A 15,864-nucleotide genomic window follows, 5' to 3' on the forward strand; every position below is an offset into this window, starting at 1 on the left:
CTGAATAAATTTTGAGGTGTGAAACTGCTTATGTTCCTGGGAAAATCTGTGTTTCCAATGGCTAAAGCCAAAAGAGGAAAGTAGAGGGAGATGGGACCAAGAAATAGGCATTTTCCTTCTCCTCCTTCATTATTATTACTGTTACTATTATTTTAAAATATCATGTTGCTATATCATGTAAGTACTTAGGAATTAGTGAATATAAAAAAACAAAATAGACTTACAGGTATAGAGAATAAATTAGTGTTTACCCATGGGGAGAGGGAAGGGGGGACTACATAGGGGTAGGGGATTAAGAGGTACAAACTTCTATGCATAAAATAAGCTACAAGGATATATTGTACAGCACGGGGAATATAGCCAATATTTTATAATAACTTTAAATGGAGTATTAGCTATAAAAATATTGAATCACTATGTTGTACACCTAAAACTAATATAATATTGTCAATCAGCTACAATTTAAAAAAAATGCAAGCACATAATAAAACCAGCAAGACTCAGTGAACAATTGATGTGGGTTGAAGGAGAAGGAAGAGTGTCCTCTGTGTCTTATCTTTGGGACTAGGGTAATTGTGGTAGTGTTCATTGGTGTTGAGCTACATGGACTTGTCCAGAGGGAGATGTTCAAGCACTTAGAAATACAGGTCCACAACTCAGGAGGGAAGCCTTGACTGGAAGTTATTAGCATGTAAATGGAAACAAAGTCAAGGGTCTAGTAGTTAAAATAGATCAAGATAATGGGCAAGGAGAGAAAAAAGCTGATAGTACAATACTGGGGAGCACAATAACTTTCTGAAAGGAATTAGCAAAGGAAATTTGACCCCAAAAAACAGAGGAGGAGGAGGAGTATGTGGGACCAGGAAGCCATGAGGGGAAATAGTTTCAGTAAGAAGAAGGGAGTAGTCTGAGTATCAAACACAACAGGAGGAAAAAGGAAAGATCTTTGGGTTTATCAACAAAGGGGTATTGGTGTCTCTTGTGGTGCTTGTGATGACATCCTGATGCACAGGGTGAAGTATAACCAGGAGGGGAAGGAGAGGAAAAAAAGAGATGGTAGAAGATGTGGAGTCAAGGGAAACCTTTGGTTTTTTGCTTCTTTTTTTGAAGAAATTGAGGAAGACACTGACAGAGTAATGTCTCGAAGGAAATGTAAAGGGAAGGGATAAAGAGTGCAGAGGGAGGGACTAACCCTGAAGGGTGCTGAGACACCTTCTGAGATTGTAAGTATTGGTATCAAGTAGATCTAAAAGCTAGGAAGCAGTGAGAACACTCACTTTGGAGTAACAGAAACCTAAATCTACCGCTTATTAGCTTAGCAAACTTGAAACTTCTTTGAAGCATAATCCCTTTATATATGACTTGAGAAAATTAATAAATACCCTTTCAGAGGGCTTCCCTGGTGGCGCAGTGGTTGAGAGTCCGCCTGCCGATACAGGGGACGCGGGTTCGTGCCCCGGTCTGGGAAGATCCCACATGCCGCGGAGCGGCTGGGCCCGTGAGCCATGGCCGCTGAGCCTGCGCGTCCGGAGCCTGTGCTCCGCAGCGGGAGGGGCCGCAGCGGTGAGAGGCCCGCGTACCGAAAAAAAAAAAAAAAAAAAATACCCTTTCAGAGTTGCTGTGAGAAATTGGATTAGTAAAAATTGACCCACTCGGCCCATATTATTATAATATGCACAATTCATCGGAATTGTGACAGATTTTTGAGCTCTCCACCCAAGCACTGAGGCCTAGAATCAGTTCTTCAAGGACTGAGAAATGGTCAAGTCTTCCTGAATTCAGCCACATCTATTAAACAGACACACCTGGTCAATACCTGTGTATGTTTTACTTTTTTCCAAATTATAATGTAGAATCCTAAAGCCAAACATAGAAAAAAAGCCCAAGTCACAAATCTAGCAAGGATAAGAGAGAATGCTAATAATTTATCTCAGCTCTCTTGAAAATATTTGCTCTGCCTCATCATACCATGTGCTTTTGGTATGATGGAAAGAGGAGGCTGGGACTGGAGGAAACTGTGAGAGGTTGCCTTGGATTTTAAATCTTTCTTATAAAAGCTGTGTTTACATTTAAATTTAAAATAACTATTGATTTGCTGATAATAACTGTTTTAATAACAGATACTAAGATGCTGGTCTGAGCAAGCACTGAGCGTTTATGTGCACTGATTCTGCTACAAGTCCTGTTCCTGTTTAGTTATCATCTATGTGCTCTCAGCATTTAGAATACTTTCTGCTAATTGCAGATTCTCCATAAATGTCCTTAGTCTCTGTGGTTCAGTAAAGATTCCACACAAGATGCCTGCAAATTGTGCCAACCCTTTGGTATTGGGGTGTTGATGTCTAAAACAGTTTCAAAGTAGAATAGAAGTGGCAAGCACATGGGGTGAAGTTTTTTTTCTCTGCATTTTCCTGTTATTCTTTTTGAATATTTAGCAAGGGGTTTTTCAAGTTCTGGCCTCTCTCAGATATTCTAGTTAGAATTAGCAGAAGAGTGATTTTTGGTTCTTACTCGGCCCATTCGTTTAAGTGGGAGCAGGGCATTTAAGTGTGGTGGTGCCAGAAGTATTTAATTGAAATGGGACGTGTTGAAGTGAAAAGCTAGACTGAGGGGTACAGCTGCGTGGAGAGTTGACCTCCTCTGGAACACTTCTCTGGAGATTCTAGCTCCAAAGCAAAAATTCAAAGTTTCTTGGATTTCTTCTATGAAGAAAAGTGAGGATAATACATCACTTACCTAATCTTACCCTATAATCTGTCCTTTCTCTGAATTTCTCCTAGGCTTAATGTATCCCACACATATGTATATGCTCTCGCTTATATTTCTTGTTTCATGTAAATTTCTTTTCTTAGTGTCTGCACGTGTTCCTTGGAGACAGTGGGTATGCCTTTCACTTACTTTGTGTCATCCTCTCCCTCCAGTGCTTAGTGCAGTGCAGGGTTCCTGATCACTGCTGAGTAATTATAAACCATTGACTCACCTGTGTTGTGTAGAACAGACATTCTGATTCTGGGTAGACTCAAGGTAGCAAACGTATTAGGTTATGTGGAACACTCGGAGGTCATTAGGATCTTGGCAAGCATGAGTGTGGCACAAAAGTTCATGAATAATGCTCTTGAATGGCAATTGCAACTGGAACTACCAAATTCCCTGAAAAGCTGGTTTAGGGGTAATAATACCAACATCTACTTTTATGTAGCTCTTTGCAACTCAGAACTTAGTTAATAATATATTACTTGTTTTAATGTCACTAAACGCTGTCCACTGGTCAGGGCAAAACTCTGTTCTCAAATGAGAAAATTGGAGTGCACAGAGATAAAGGACTCTGTGTTTACAAAATGGGTGAGTGGCAGAGCTGATTTCTGAAGCGAGGCTTTTTGCATCCAAATACAGTGTCCTTCCCATTACTCCACACTGACATAGTGGACTGCTTTTTTACATGATAAAACTCTCTGGGACAAGAAGGACCTGCAAATGTGTTTCTCTAAATAAGAGAGATGGAGAGATAAGGAGACGATCTTAATTCAAAGTATGATGCATTTGTCAAATAGTTTCTTCACCTGGACATTTAACGGTCCCCTTCCAGTATCTGGGTAAAGAAACAGAATGTAGCAAGGGGACAAGAATGAGTCCTCTTTAGTAAAAAGAAAGGGTTAAAATTTGTTCCTTTGAAAGTTTAAGGTGGACAAGGATCCTGAATTATCTAGATACCAAAAACTAGGCTGAAAGTCTGTATTTCCTCCCTATAGGGAAAAAGTGAAGGGGTGTGTGTCTGGGAAAAGGGTAGGGAGGGGAGAATAAGTCTCTTTCCTTCTAACAGGCTTTCTTTAAAAAAAAAAAAAAAAAAAAGGAAAGAGAAACAAACGTTTGTTTCTGTGATTAAGCCCCATTTATGTTTAAAACATAAATGAAATCGGGACAGTTCAAGGCACTGAGGCGCGTGTTCTGATTTGGTTGTTTACTATCAATCAGACCGTTGCTTGGCAGACACTGGATGGTTATGAGCCTGAACAAGCTGAAAAGGGGCAGGAAAAGAAGTGGAGGCAGCATTCTTCCTATTTAAAGCTGCATCGCTTGAAAAAAGTTTTCGCAGACTGTGCCGGAGCTGGTGCTGAAAAAGGGGGTTTTCAGAGGCTGCCCTGGGGCTGATGCTGAAAGAAGAGCCCACAGCTGACTTCATGGTGCTACAATAACCTTAGAATCTACTTTTCACTCCCAGGAGGACCCACATGTCTAATATTTAGACATGATGGCAAATTGGGTGGAAGCAAGACCTCTCCTCATTCTTACTATTTTATTAGGGCAATTTGTCTCAATAAAAGCCCAGGAAGAAGATGAGGATGGTGAGTTTGCCGTTTGCTTTCCTTGTGGTGTTTATTGCATAGTTTGGGAAATAGATGGAATGTTAAGCCTCAGGAAGAGCATGAAGAGGAGGTTCTGATTTGAAGTTGAGAAGGGGGCTGACAGATTTGCACCTGGGAAACAGCTCGGAAGACAATCGGGATGTTTGTAAATCCGGAGCTTCCACATCTGCGGTTCGAAGAGTACACTACTGAATATTTCTGGGAAAGCCTAGGATAAGTCCTTTTGCCTGAATGTGGAGAGTGGGAAGTTTAAAAGGAAAGGAGAGTGCTTAAAACAGAGCACTAAAGGCACTTTTAGTGAGAGGAGTTCTGTTCTGTGGGCTGGAGTTTTCAGAGCAAGGAGAAGTCGCAGCAGAAGCAGGGTAGGGTGGAGTCCTTTTTGTACTGAACTTCAGCTGCTTCATAAAATTCTTTGTTTAGAAAAACCTCTGCAGCCAGTCTGATAACTGATTTTTTCTTTGTTTTTGGCTCCTTATTTTTCTCTCTTTACAGACTTCTACGTCTTTCCCATTTTCATTTGTGATCTTACAATCACTTTTGCTTTCTGAGAGGCAGTCTCGTTTCTTTCCCCATGGCAGAAGTTGATAGAAGCCAGATTTCTTATTTTCCCACCCTACTGACTTGATTATCAGGACAGTGGTGGTTCCCTGTTGGATGGCGGAAGGCAGGAAATCCACATGCCTTATATAATTTATTTATCAAGGAGTATTTTATTGGCGTTATTCATTAGACACAAGTTTCCTTTCTTTTTTTAAAATGTGAGACAAATCTTGACTGGTTATCGATTTTTTTTCCTTTGAAATTTGCATATGTTAGGGTTGGGTTCTGTGGTATGTTAAGCAAAAATGCATGGCTGCTATAAAATATAAGAAAATATTTAAATTGGTTCCACTGATTATTAAATCCTTCCCGTCCAGGCCTGAAGTTTCAAATACGGACATGTACTGTTTCATAATAGGCCATTATAGATTTTCATAACAATTTAACATCAAACTCAAGCTTTTAAAACTTAGCATATTTATTAAACTTTTGTTATTGTCGTTCATATATTTTTTGTGTATATATACACATATGTATGCGTGTATATATATTTTTTAATACCTGCTTCTGTGTATTTTTGCTCTGTAAATGTTCATAAAATTAACATAGAGGCCACGAGGTCTAAAAAGCATTTAAAAAGTGAAAATAAGAATCTGGGATGAATACCCAACAATCTGTCCAGAGTCCCATAGAGGGGGCACTTTCTAAAATCTTGGATCTTTTTATGTTACTTTTTATGTTTTTGAAAATGAGACAATTTATAAAAGATGAAACTTCTTCAGTTTCCTTGTAATGTTGTGAAGAGCATGTACAGTTTGGAAGGGTTGGGGAGAAAGTTTAATAGGAAGTAGAAGTCAGGAAAGGGGAGAAGTAAAATACAGAAAAATTACAATAGAAATAGAAAAATCTGAACATAAAAGAAGTAGTTGATTCCCCTCCCCCACCAAAACAACCAGCAACTTACTTTTAAAACTTAATTAACACAACTTTCCTTATTAATATATTTTAAAATAAATAACTTACATTTATAAAGTATGAAAATAATTGAACATGTAAATAAATGTTTCCTATAAGCATATGGAGTAGGCCATATGTTAAAAGACTTTCTCAAATAGTTGTAATTACATTGTAGGTGCTTCTGAAAAATGAGCAGAGTTCAATTTTCCTTAATACTAATTTACATAAATGTTAGGAATGTGAGGCTTGATGCAAAAAGTCCCTGATTCCATACCAACTCTGCTCCCCCCCAGTATAACCAAACAGCATAGAAACTGGAATTCCAAACATTATATTTTACAGAAAAAGGGTAATTGCTTTCATACGTATTATAAAAAATAAATTCTTCAGTTTTATAACTCAAGCTAAGAGAATATATGTAATAAAAATTCAAAAGCAAAAGAAAATAGTTATGGTCCTAATTAAAGTTGATGTAGAAAAGAATTCCAGAATCCAGAATATTCAGAGCTACATAACTTGTATTTACTTACCATGCATATTTTGGTTTAAGTTATATTGTGTGGTACTTGGCAATACTTAATTTCCCTGTTCAGGCTTGTCACAAGCTTAATAGAAGTGTCAGAATTTTGAAACTCCATGTGATTTTTAAGTTTGGGGAAGAGTAAGTTCAGGTAAATGTTTTAAACTAAAGAAATATCTAAGGCACACATGCAAAACAAGTATGTTTTTCAAATTTTAGCTCTAAGTCATATAATGTGGTATTGATTTTGTGTGCAAATATGTCCCCTTTGAGGAGACCTATTATCATATGTAAGTACATATTTGTGAGCTTTTATTTTTTTCTTTTCAGGACTTCAAGGTATATTTTTCTTCTGTTTGACTGTGATTATTTTTACTGGAAATTTAAAACATATTTTACTTAGTTACACAGTACCTGTCTGATAAAAATACTTATGAATGATAAAAGAAAGTAAATAAGTTTTAGGCTGTTTAGGCCAAAATCATTACTACTTCTCACTAAATTTTAAGAACTGAATTGATTTTTTAAATTCATAAAAATGAGAAAGTTTGAGAGTTGGGCTAACTTTAGTTGAGACTACTAAGTAAAATTAAGTAACAAAAATGAGTTAAGGTGACAAAATCAGCTTTTCATGAGTTTTTGTGTGTGTGTGTTTATTAGGGGGGGTGCTTTGAGAGGTTCCCCATTTGTTTTTTGTAGGAGAAAATACTAGTGCATTTATAGTAATTTTTATATTCCTAAATAAAGGTCTAACACCTAGTGAGCTTATATACATTCTTGTTATTAGAAGTGGACATACTTAATCTTGGAAAATAATCGCTGATATCAATCATTGATTTCAACAACAGAGAAGAAATGGAGAGAAGGGAGGGTGCAGAAATGTACCATTTTATTTCCAGAGACTATAAATGTCAGTGCTTCTCAGAGGCACTGAGAAGGTAGGTAACATCAATAAGTGAAGCAAGCGAGTGTTTGTACGTCAACAGGAGATGGTGGGCCTGTGGAGAACTGAAGATGCATGCCCACTTGAAGACAGTCACATCTAATGTTTTCAGAAAGCATTGCCTAAGCCGAGTGCAATATATTTGAGTGCCAGGTTTGGCTCCTGGACCATAAATTTGCAACCCTCTGTGGCAACCCTACACTAATATCCTGGACCCAAGCCAACTTCTGATTACTAAGAGATGAGGGGCTCACAGTCCTTTCTATACCATGGTCTCCTGCATTTTTATTATATTATGTTTACCATTTATCTCATTGTTAAAATACAAATATGAAGAAACGAATGCTTAACACTCAGCAGTACTTGGATGGGATGATTTTAAAGGAGGTACAGAATACAAATACATAGCTTAAGATACTTTTCACTCATAAATTGTTTTAAACTCTTTACTACTGGAATAGATACTTTGAATCATGTAGGATATGCAAACTTTTCTTTTATAGTGGATGTTTTAATCTAGGTCTACCTGCATATAGCAGAATGCAGTAGTTTAAACAAAAAAAGTGGTTCTTTTCCTTATATAAAATACTTCTAGTTAGGTAGTGAAAGGCTGGTATACCAGCTCTACAAAGTCATCAGGGATTCAATTTTTTTCTAGCTCTCTCCTATCCCTAGGGTACAGTCCTTGATGTTATGTTCCTAGACAGCTGCTGGAATCCCAGCCATTATATTTACTTTCCTGGCATCTGGATAGAGAATGGGAGACAAAGGCTGTGATTCCCTCTTTTTTAATGGAGACTATTAAGTCATCATATCATTTCAACTTACTTGAAAGTTGGCTAGAATTTAGTCATATGGTCATACAAAGTTACAAGGACTGCTGGGAAATGTAGTCTTAGCTGGATAGCACTGGCAGTGTACTCTACTGAACAGAGTTATGTTATGAAGGATATAAAAGGGAGAATAGCTATTAGGAGGCAACTATAATCCCAGCCACAATGAGCTTAATTGTCAACTAGCGGAATAGATCTGGTTTCAATGGACAGAATATAGTTGAGTAACCTGATTTACCCTGGTTATTGTTCACTTCTGAGCAGACTACAAAGCCAAGAACACGGGATGGCACTTAAATACTAGGTTGTAATTCTTTGCAATTCTTTCCTTATTCTCTTCAGATAAATTTAGAAGTACCTATAACTTTTATTCAAATTAGAACGAGGCTTTATTTTGAAGAGTATCTCTCTATATATGTAGATTAGTAGATTGATAGTTATAGTGAATTTTTATATTGACAAATGCAGTGTATACTTTGACCATGACTCTTTAAGTTTGTTGGTAAGCGATCCACAGATCAGTGTTGAGCTGGCTGCATAAAGAATCACGTGAAGAGCTTGTTGCCAATATAGATTCTAGGCTCCCTTTGTTTCCAGATATCCTGATTTGGTAGATTTGGATGGGATCCGGGAAGCTTTCAGGTGATTCTGATTCATGCTGGTGAACCACTGTATTAAATCTGTACCTAACACTCTTGTCTTGATATGACACCATTTGGCTTCCTGTTCTAAGGCTACACGCTGTGACTTTGGCAATAGCTTGCTATTCTAGTCATTCCTTTCACTTATAAGGCTGCTTAATTGAAGTTTGTATATAAACCACTGCAAATTCACCATCATTTCTGGAAAAACATCTCAAGGCCCAAATCCTCCTCATGGCAGGTTAGGTGAATCATTCTACTATGCAAAGGACACAGACTATTAAAATGTATTTGCAGGTGAATATATAGTTTTCTTTTTCTCTCTTTTACTTCCTGCTCTTCACACTTCTATCATATCAACACAGGCCTAAAACTCATTGTGTTGATCATTCTAGAAATGCACATAATGCAGTATGTAAAGTAAAAACATAAAAAGAAAGCTTTGTTTTGAGAGGAGGAGACTTAGAAGACTGAAGTCATGTTAATCTATTTTTTTCTTTTTTTAATCAAACAGCTTGCTCCTACTTGAAGGATAATTCATACATCATCACTTAGCCTTATATGGAAATTCATAAAATATTTAAAAATGGATTAGTCACTTTTTGACTAATTTTTTTTCTCTGAGATTACAACATTGAAAAGTTTAGATTTACACATGAGAGATATAATGATAGTAGGAAAGAAAGACTAAAATTGTTAATTATTAATTGACCTATTGTGTACATTTTGGCAAGTTGAACAAGTTCATATAAGACAATGGAATGGTTGGAACATATGGACGGTTCAGTTTTCCTCTAAATTTCTTTCCATGTAAATTTCATGTGGCTTTTTCTAAATTTCATTTAAGGCTGAAGAACTGTTATATACAAAGAGTATCTATCCTTGGCATTTGCGTGAGAGGTAGTCTATCCAGTGGAAAATTTTGCCTTAAAGTTGTGACTACATTGCTGGCCTTAGTGTTCTTATTTTATTTTATTTTATTGATATGTTTACAACTAAACTCCTCAACAGAAATCAGGATGGTTCCATCATATACTGAGTATATTCTCTAAGGAACAGTATATCAGGGACATTACAATAGCACAAGATTTTCCTTACTCATGTGTTGCCTTCTACAGAGAAGGCAGTAATATTAACAATATTAATAAATTAATATTAATAAATAATGAACTTTGTCCCTATCAGCTTTCTGGTATAATGTTCAAACTCAAAAATGTTTGTATGCTTTTTTAAAAAAAATTTAGTTTACATCTTAGAAGGAGGAAGGACTGTCTCACAGTTGGTTTCTTTTTTCTTTTCTTTTCTTTTCCTTTCTGGGTGTCTGCTCAATCAGAATTATAAACTCAGTTCCAAGATGACAGTATTCTCAGTGGAAACATTGCTTGCAACATAAGCATCACAGCCTTGTAGTCTATATACTTTAGTAAGTAAAGTAAGCCACAGTCCAACCATCATTGGGAGAACACCTTAGTTCTGGTCCATCTCTGCTATTTAGCAGTCTTGCTACCTTTACAGTCCTTTAACTTTACCAAACCTTTGGGTCCTCATCTGAAACTGGAGAATTTATACACACTCCTGTTAATCTGATGGGACTCTTAGAAGGGTCATTTGGGAACTTTACCTGAAGGCACTTTTAGAGCACTTAAATGAGACACAGAAAGTGATATTACAATCTGATTTCAGTCATCACAGATACAAACCTTGGTGGTATATTTTTTACTTTTGCCAATTTTTTCTTTTCCTGTGATTTTTTTTTTTTTTTTTTTTTGCGGTGCGCAGGCCTCCCACTGTTGTGGCCTCTCCCGTTGCGGAGCACAGGCTCCAGACGCGCAGGCTCAGCGGCCATGGCTCACGGGCCCAGCCGCTCCGCGGCATGTGGGATCCTCCTGGACCAGGGCACGAACCCATGTCCCCTGCATCGGCAGGCGGACCCTCAACCACTGCGCCACCAGGGAAGCCCTCGCCAAATCTTTGAATATGTTTTGAAGAAACTTCCAGATTTGTTCTCCTTCTGTACTTTGTTCTCCATCTCCTGGAGGAAGTTGCTCCATTAATCATGCTCTCTTTTCCATAATTCCAACAACTTCCTTTCTATGAGCTCTTTCCCCTTAGCCTGTAAACAAGCTCACCTTTCTCCCAAGGTCTGTGTCTGCCTCCCACCCTCTCTTTATTCTTAGCCCAGCTGCTTTAAAGGAGCAGAACAGTTTTCTGTCTGCCTCCATGCCCTCACTCATCCATGCACTCTGACTTTTGCCCCCTCCATTCCACTTATGCTCTTCTGGTAATGTGTGATGTTACAGTGGGCTTCTTTCACCTACCATTGACCACTCCAACTTTCCTGAAAGGCGGTGCTCTGAAGATTCTCCCTCTACCTTCCTGACCTTTCCCTCTCAGCTTCATGGGCTCCTTCTCCTTATTTATCCCTTAGCACTTTGTTTTCTCATAGGATTTTGTCCACTGGTCCTTTCTGCATATTCTCTCCCTAGAGTATCTAGGAATCTTACTTGCAGGGTTTTGGTTAACAGCTAATTGCTGATCATTCTCAAATCTCTCTCTCCAACCCTGACCGTCCACATCTACTTCAGAATACCCAGTTTCCCACTGGATGGTCCATAACCACTTCAAGTTCAGTGTATCCCAAACTCAATTCATTATCTTCCCTCCAAGACAGGATCATCTTTCTCATGTATTCTTTTTTTTTTTTTTTTTAATGCGATACGCGGGCCTCTCACTGTGGCCTCTCCCGTTGCAGAGCACAGGCTCTGGATGCGCATGCTCAGCGGCCATGGGTCACGGGCCCAGCCGCTCCGCGGCATGTGGGATCCTCCCGGACCGGGGCACGAACCCGTGTCCCCTGCATCGTCAGGCGGACTCCCAACCACTGCGCCACCAGGGAAGCCCTCTCATGTATTCTTTATGTCAGTTAAAGGCAAGATCATCCTACCTGGTTATTCAAGCAAAAGTCTAATCAGTCACTAAACTCTACCATTTTACCTGCTAAATATTCCTCATATATACCTCCTCTCTCTCTCTACTACAAATGCCTAAGTTTAGGCTCTCATCATCATATTGCAGTATTACTACAATTTACTGCAGTAACATCTAACTTTGTCTCTTGCCTCCCATGTGACTACTTCCCAGCCACACCTATAGAGACCTCCTCTGTTGCCACTGTGATATAAAACTAAAATCTGATTACCTCATTACCTTCCTTAAAATCTTCCATTGACTCCCATAACTTGAGGAAAGAATAATGTTCAAGCTCCTAAGCAAGGCATACAAGACCTTCCATGATCTGGCCCATTTCTAGAATTTTAGTCACAGTCACTATCATTCTTTGCCTCAAAATAGAAATTGCCTGTAGTTCTCACCTCTCACTACACACGTGCACACACATGGTTCCTTTTTTTAAGTCTATTTCCCAGGTTCCACTTCATGTCATAAATTTATTTTATGTATTAAGTATATGATAGTTATTCCATGCATATATGCCAATGAATATTTTTGAAAATCTAAAAAATATCTCTCCCACTGTTTATTCATTCAAATATGAGTGAACTGATTTCAAATTCAGGATTTTCAAATTATATTTGCATATTCTTGAGCAATTTTCTTGATGGCTCTATGTCCCAGTGCTTTTGTCTATAAAATTAGAATAGTAATATTTACCTTAAATAATTATTTTGAAGACTATCATGTATATAAACCACCTACATAGTAGTATGGCTCCCAACAAATACTAGGAGCTCATCAAATGATTATTGATATCATTATCCAACATTATTATCCAGTTGATATTATTATTCCATTACTATTTAGTAGTATAGCAATAATGATAAATGCTTATTGGGTAATTATAAGAACCAAAATGTTAGATGTTATGGAAAAAATAAACAACTTTTGCTCTCAAAGAGATTAAAATTAGTGTAAACTTAAAATGCAAATTTTATTTACTGTTCTACTATGGTCATTTGGACAATACCTCAGTATTTTCATCTAAATCTAAATAGCCTATATTGTAAGCCCATTTATAAATTTTACGCTGCAAATAGCAGAGCTTTATTGTAGCGTCTTCTTGTGTAGGTTTATATGGGAAAAAACAAAGGAAACAAAAAGCTCTTTCCGTTGAATACTTTCTAATGACTCTGTGATTTGAAGCATCACTGCTGCTCTCCTGTTTCTCACCGCCACAGCATTTCATTCTCTGTAGTCGTTCCCAGGATGTAAGCAAGCCAAGCACGATCCGTTCCATGCCCCAGTGCTACCTCATGTCTGTCTACCAGCTCTGTCTGTTTCAGAGTTTATTTTCTGAAAATATGATAGTCATAAAAGTCTGTAGTAAAAATTGGAACCTTATTTTCCACACTGCATTGCCCTGTGTTGTATCTGGAATGAGAGGAATTGCTTCACTGCACAGGGATTTACAATGCAGCTCACAGGACTATCTGGATACAGTAGAGGGAGTGACTGTCTTTTCTCAGACTTTGCAGCAAGTCTCTTCATTTTCCAAAGGCTGCTGGTTTCTTCACTCCCTTCGCTCCCAGAAGATTTTTGTGAAATTGACTCCAGAAAGCAGAAACTGGTGTAGGATGTAGGCACATTCTTTATACTCACACTTTCCTTACTTTGCTGTACTTTTCTTTCTTCTCAGTTTTTCAAACTTAAACAGAATGATGGGTTTGACTTGGCAGGAGGTGTGCACATGGAATTTCACCAGATAATTAGTAGCTATGAATTCCTTTAATTAAATCTTTGTTATTCAATATAGCTGTTCTGTGGCTGTCAGCTCTAGAGTTTTTCATTATGGAATTTTAAAGTATGGGTGCTTCCCTTAGCAAATACAATTTATTTATAGAGATTTAATATTTTCATTTCATTTATTTTTCATTTAGTATTTCTTAAATAGCAGTTATATACTTATTATTTTCTCCCGAGGGAGAAGAACCTATCAGATTTATTTATGCTAGTTTGAAATTATTTTTAAATTTTTCTTTTTCATTCTTTCCAGAGCTTTCTATTGAAGAAATAATTAAGTTACAGTTTAATTCAGAGCATTATGCTTCTCATGTTAGTGCTAAATTTTTAGCTAGAGTTTCCGGTAGGATGGACTGGTGGGTGAACAGTGAGGTTAACTGGTTACCATGGGAAGATGAACTACAAAGAAAAAGTTCCTAGTTTTCTGGTCTTTGGCTAAAAACACAAACCCTCTGAAGTTTTATAAAGAAGGCTTATACTTTCATTTGAGAGGGCAGAAGGGCACTGGCCATTCTAAGGCAAATGAGTGATTCTGATATGAGAATCTTCTTTTATGAGTTTGTACAGAAAAAAAGAAAAGGAGACTTGGGGGCAATGAAGGAGGAACAACTGAACATTCCATCAAGAGCTTGTGTTTAAGCTTTCAGGTGCTGCAAGTGTTATGTCTTTCTGAGTGTTCACAAAAAAACACTTCTTTCTCCAGCCCTTCCCCATTTCCTCTTAAATCTTGATCTCTACACATTAGATTAGGCATGTGTTTGTCTGTATTTTTATTTTTCTCCCTTAAGCACAGTAAAACTGAACTGAATTTTGCTGAGAAACAACTGATAAATTCCTGAACCAGCAGAGTGCTTATTAGCCTGGGAAGATTTCAGGATACTTTGAATCTGTTATATTTTTTAAAAAAGTAGGCTAATTCCTTTATGTAGAGAATGAATCAAAATTGAAACAATTAGTTCTAAAGAGATTAATCCGTGGATACATTCAAAGTTCCATTGGCAGTGTTTGTGTTTGGGTATGTGAAGGATGATGAAATAAAATTAAATCAGTATTTTATGATAATTAAATTAGTATTTTTATGGTATTTTGGTATATTCAGAATATAAATATTTCATAAACTTGCCAGAGCTATATTCACCTGAGCTACCTTGTACCCCTTCCACATCTGTTCCATGTTGCTAAAGTCCCAGGAGGGTAGGCAGGTCCAGTTTTAAGAAAATAGTTTTGAAGTAGGTGACTTTTAAATTAAATTAAATTTTTTTTTAGGGAAATACGCTTTCAACCTCCTTTCAGTTTGAAGGAAAGGCATTCAGAAATCTGCCTGAGAATCAAGGTCACACACTGAAGCTTTATCTGCATGTCTCCTTCCCAAATTTGGTTCAAATTACAGAATTTTTCTTCCAACCTGACCTCCTATCAAAACTTACCTGTTTGGTGTCCTCTTCTTCTCTACTCCTTGGGAAACTAGTCTACAACACGTGCCCTCTCTAGTCATTGTTCCAGTGCACCCTTTAAAAAATATTACTCCTTTGTAATTGACTATATTATATATGGTAATTTGCCTTTTATGATTTTTTTCCCCAATATTCTCTGGCCATCAGGATCAGCTGACATCATAGCTCTGGGTGAAAGTCCCAGTATCGGATGGACTCTATGGCACTATAGGTGGATAAAACACAGCTGTTATGGGCATCCTGTATTTGTCTGTGGAGGGTTCTACAGTCAAGACATTAGAATCACTTCAAACCTATTCTAATAGAAACTGAAAGTTGCTTTAGTATAATCAAAATGGAAATTTGCCCACAGGATTCCGGCTGTTTCCGAAGAGGACTTCTGAGTTTCTTCAGGATAGAACCATATGATTGTGCATCATATGGAAAGCATACATGCATGGGAAGATGGGTTCTCTGTGGGTACACAAGGATACCAATTAGCAGTTGGCTCAGATAGCCTCATTGAAATCATACATTAAAATGTAAGGCTCCAATCTAATGTGGGGCTCCCTGACCATTCCTGTATCATGTCTTGTGGGATTTATTTTGAGAATTTTAGAGAGGTTGGGGAAGTTCATGATATCTCTTAATTTTTGTTCTTTGATTTCTCTAATTTTTTTGTTTACCCTATATTCCTAAAACGTAGTCATTTTAGAATGAATAAATAAATAAACACAACCGCAATACTATATCTCTGTTCTTTTGAGCTAATGGCATAGATACTCGTAACTAGGCCTATAGGCTGTAGGAATAGGGCACTATCTCACAATGAGATTTTTTAATTCTGGGAAATTCCTTCGGTTCCCAATTATTACCAT

At 37.5% G+C, this 15,864-nt stretch overlaps 1 protein-coding gene across 1 annotated transcript in view; it reads left to right on the forward strand.

Annotated features, from left to right (window-relative positions):
- The first annotated feature begins 4,059 nt into the window (after window positions 1-4,059).
- Window positions 4,060-15,864, forward strand: part of COL5A2 (collagen type V alpha 2 chain) — a 144,099-nt gene continuing 132,294 nt past the window's right edge. The window contains exon 1 of the mRNA XM_060302157.2: window positions 4,060-4,343. Within this exon, the coding sequence (XP_060158140.1) occupies window positions 4,247-4,343 (97 nt within the window). The 5' untranslated portion in view covers window positions 4,060-4,246. The remainder of the gene's footprint in view (window positions 4,344-15,864) is intronic.

The sequence above is a fragment of the Globicephala melas genome, chromosome 7 (assembly GCF_963455315.2).
Source record: "Globicephala melas chromosome 7, mGloMel1.2, whole genome shotgun sequence".
In the NCBI taxonomy this organism is placed as follows: domain Eukaryota; kingdom Metazoa; phylum Chordata; class Mammalia; order Artiodactyla; family Delphinidae; genus Globicephala; species Globicephala melas.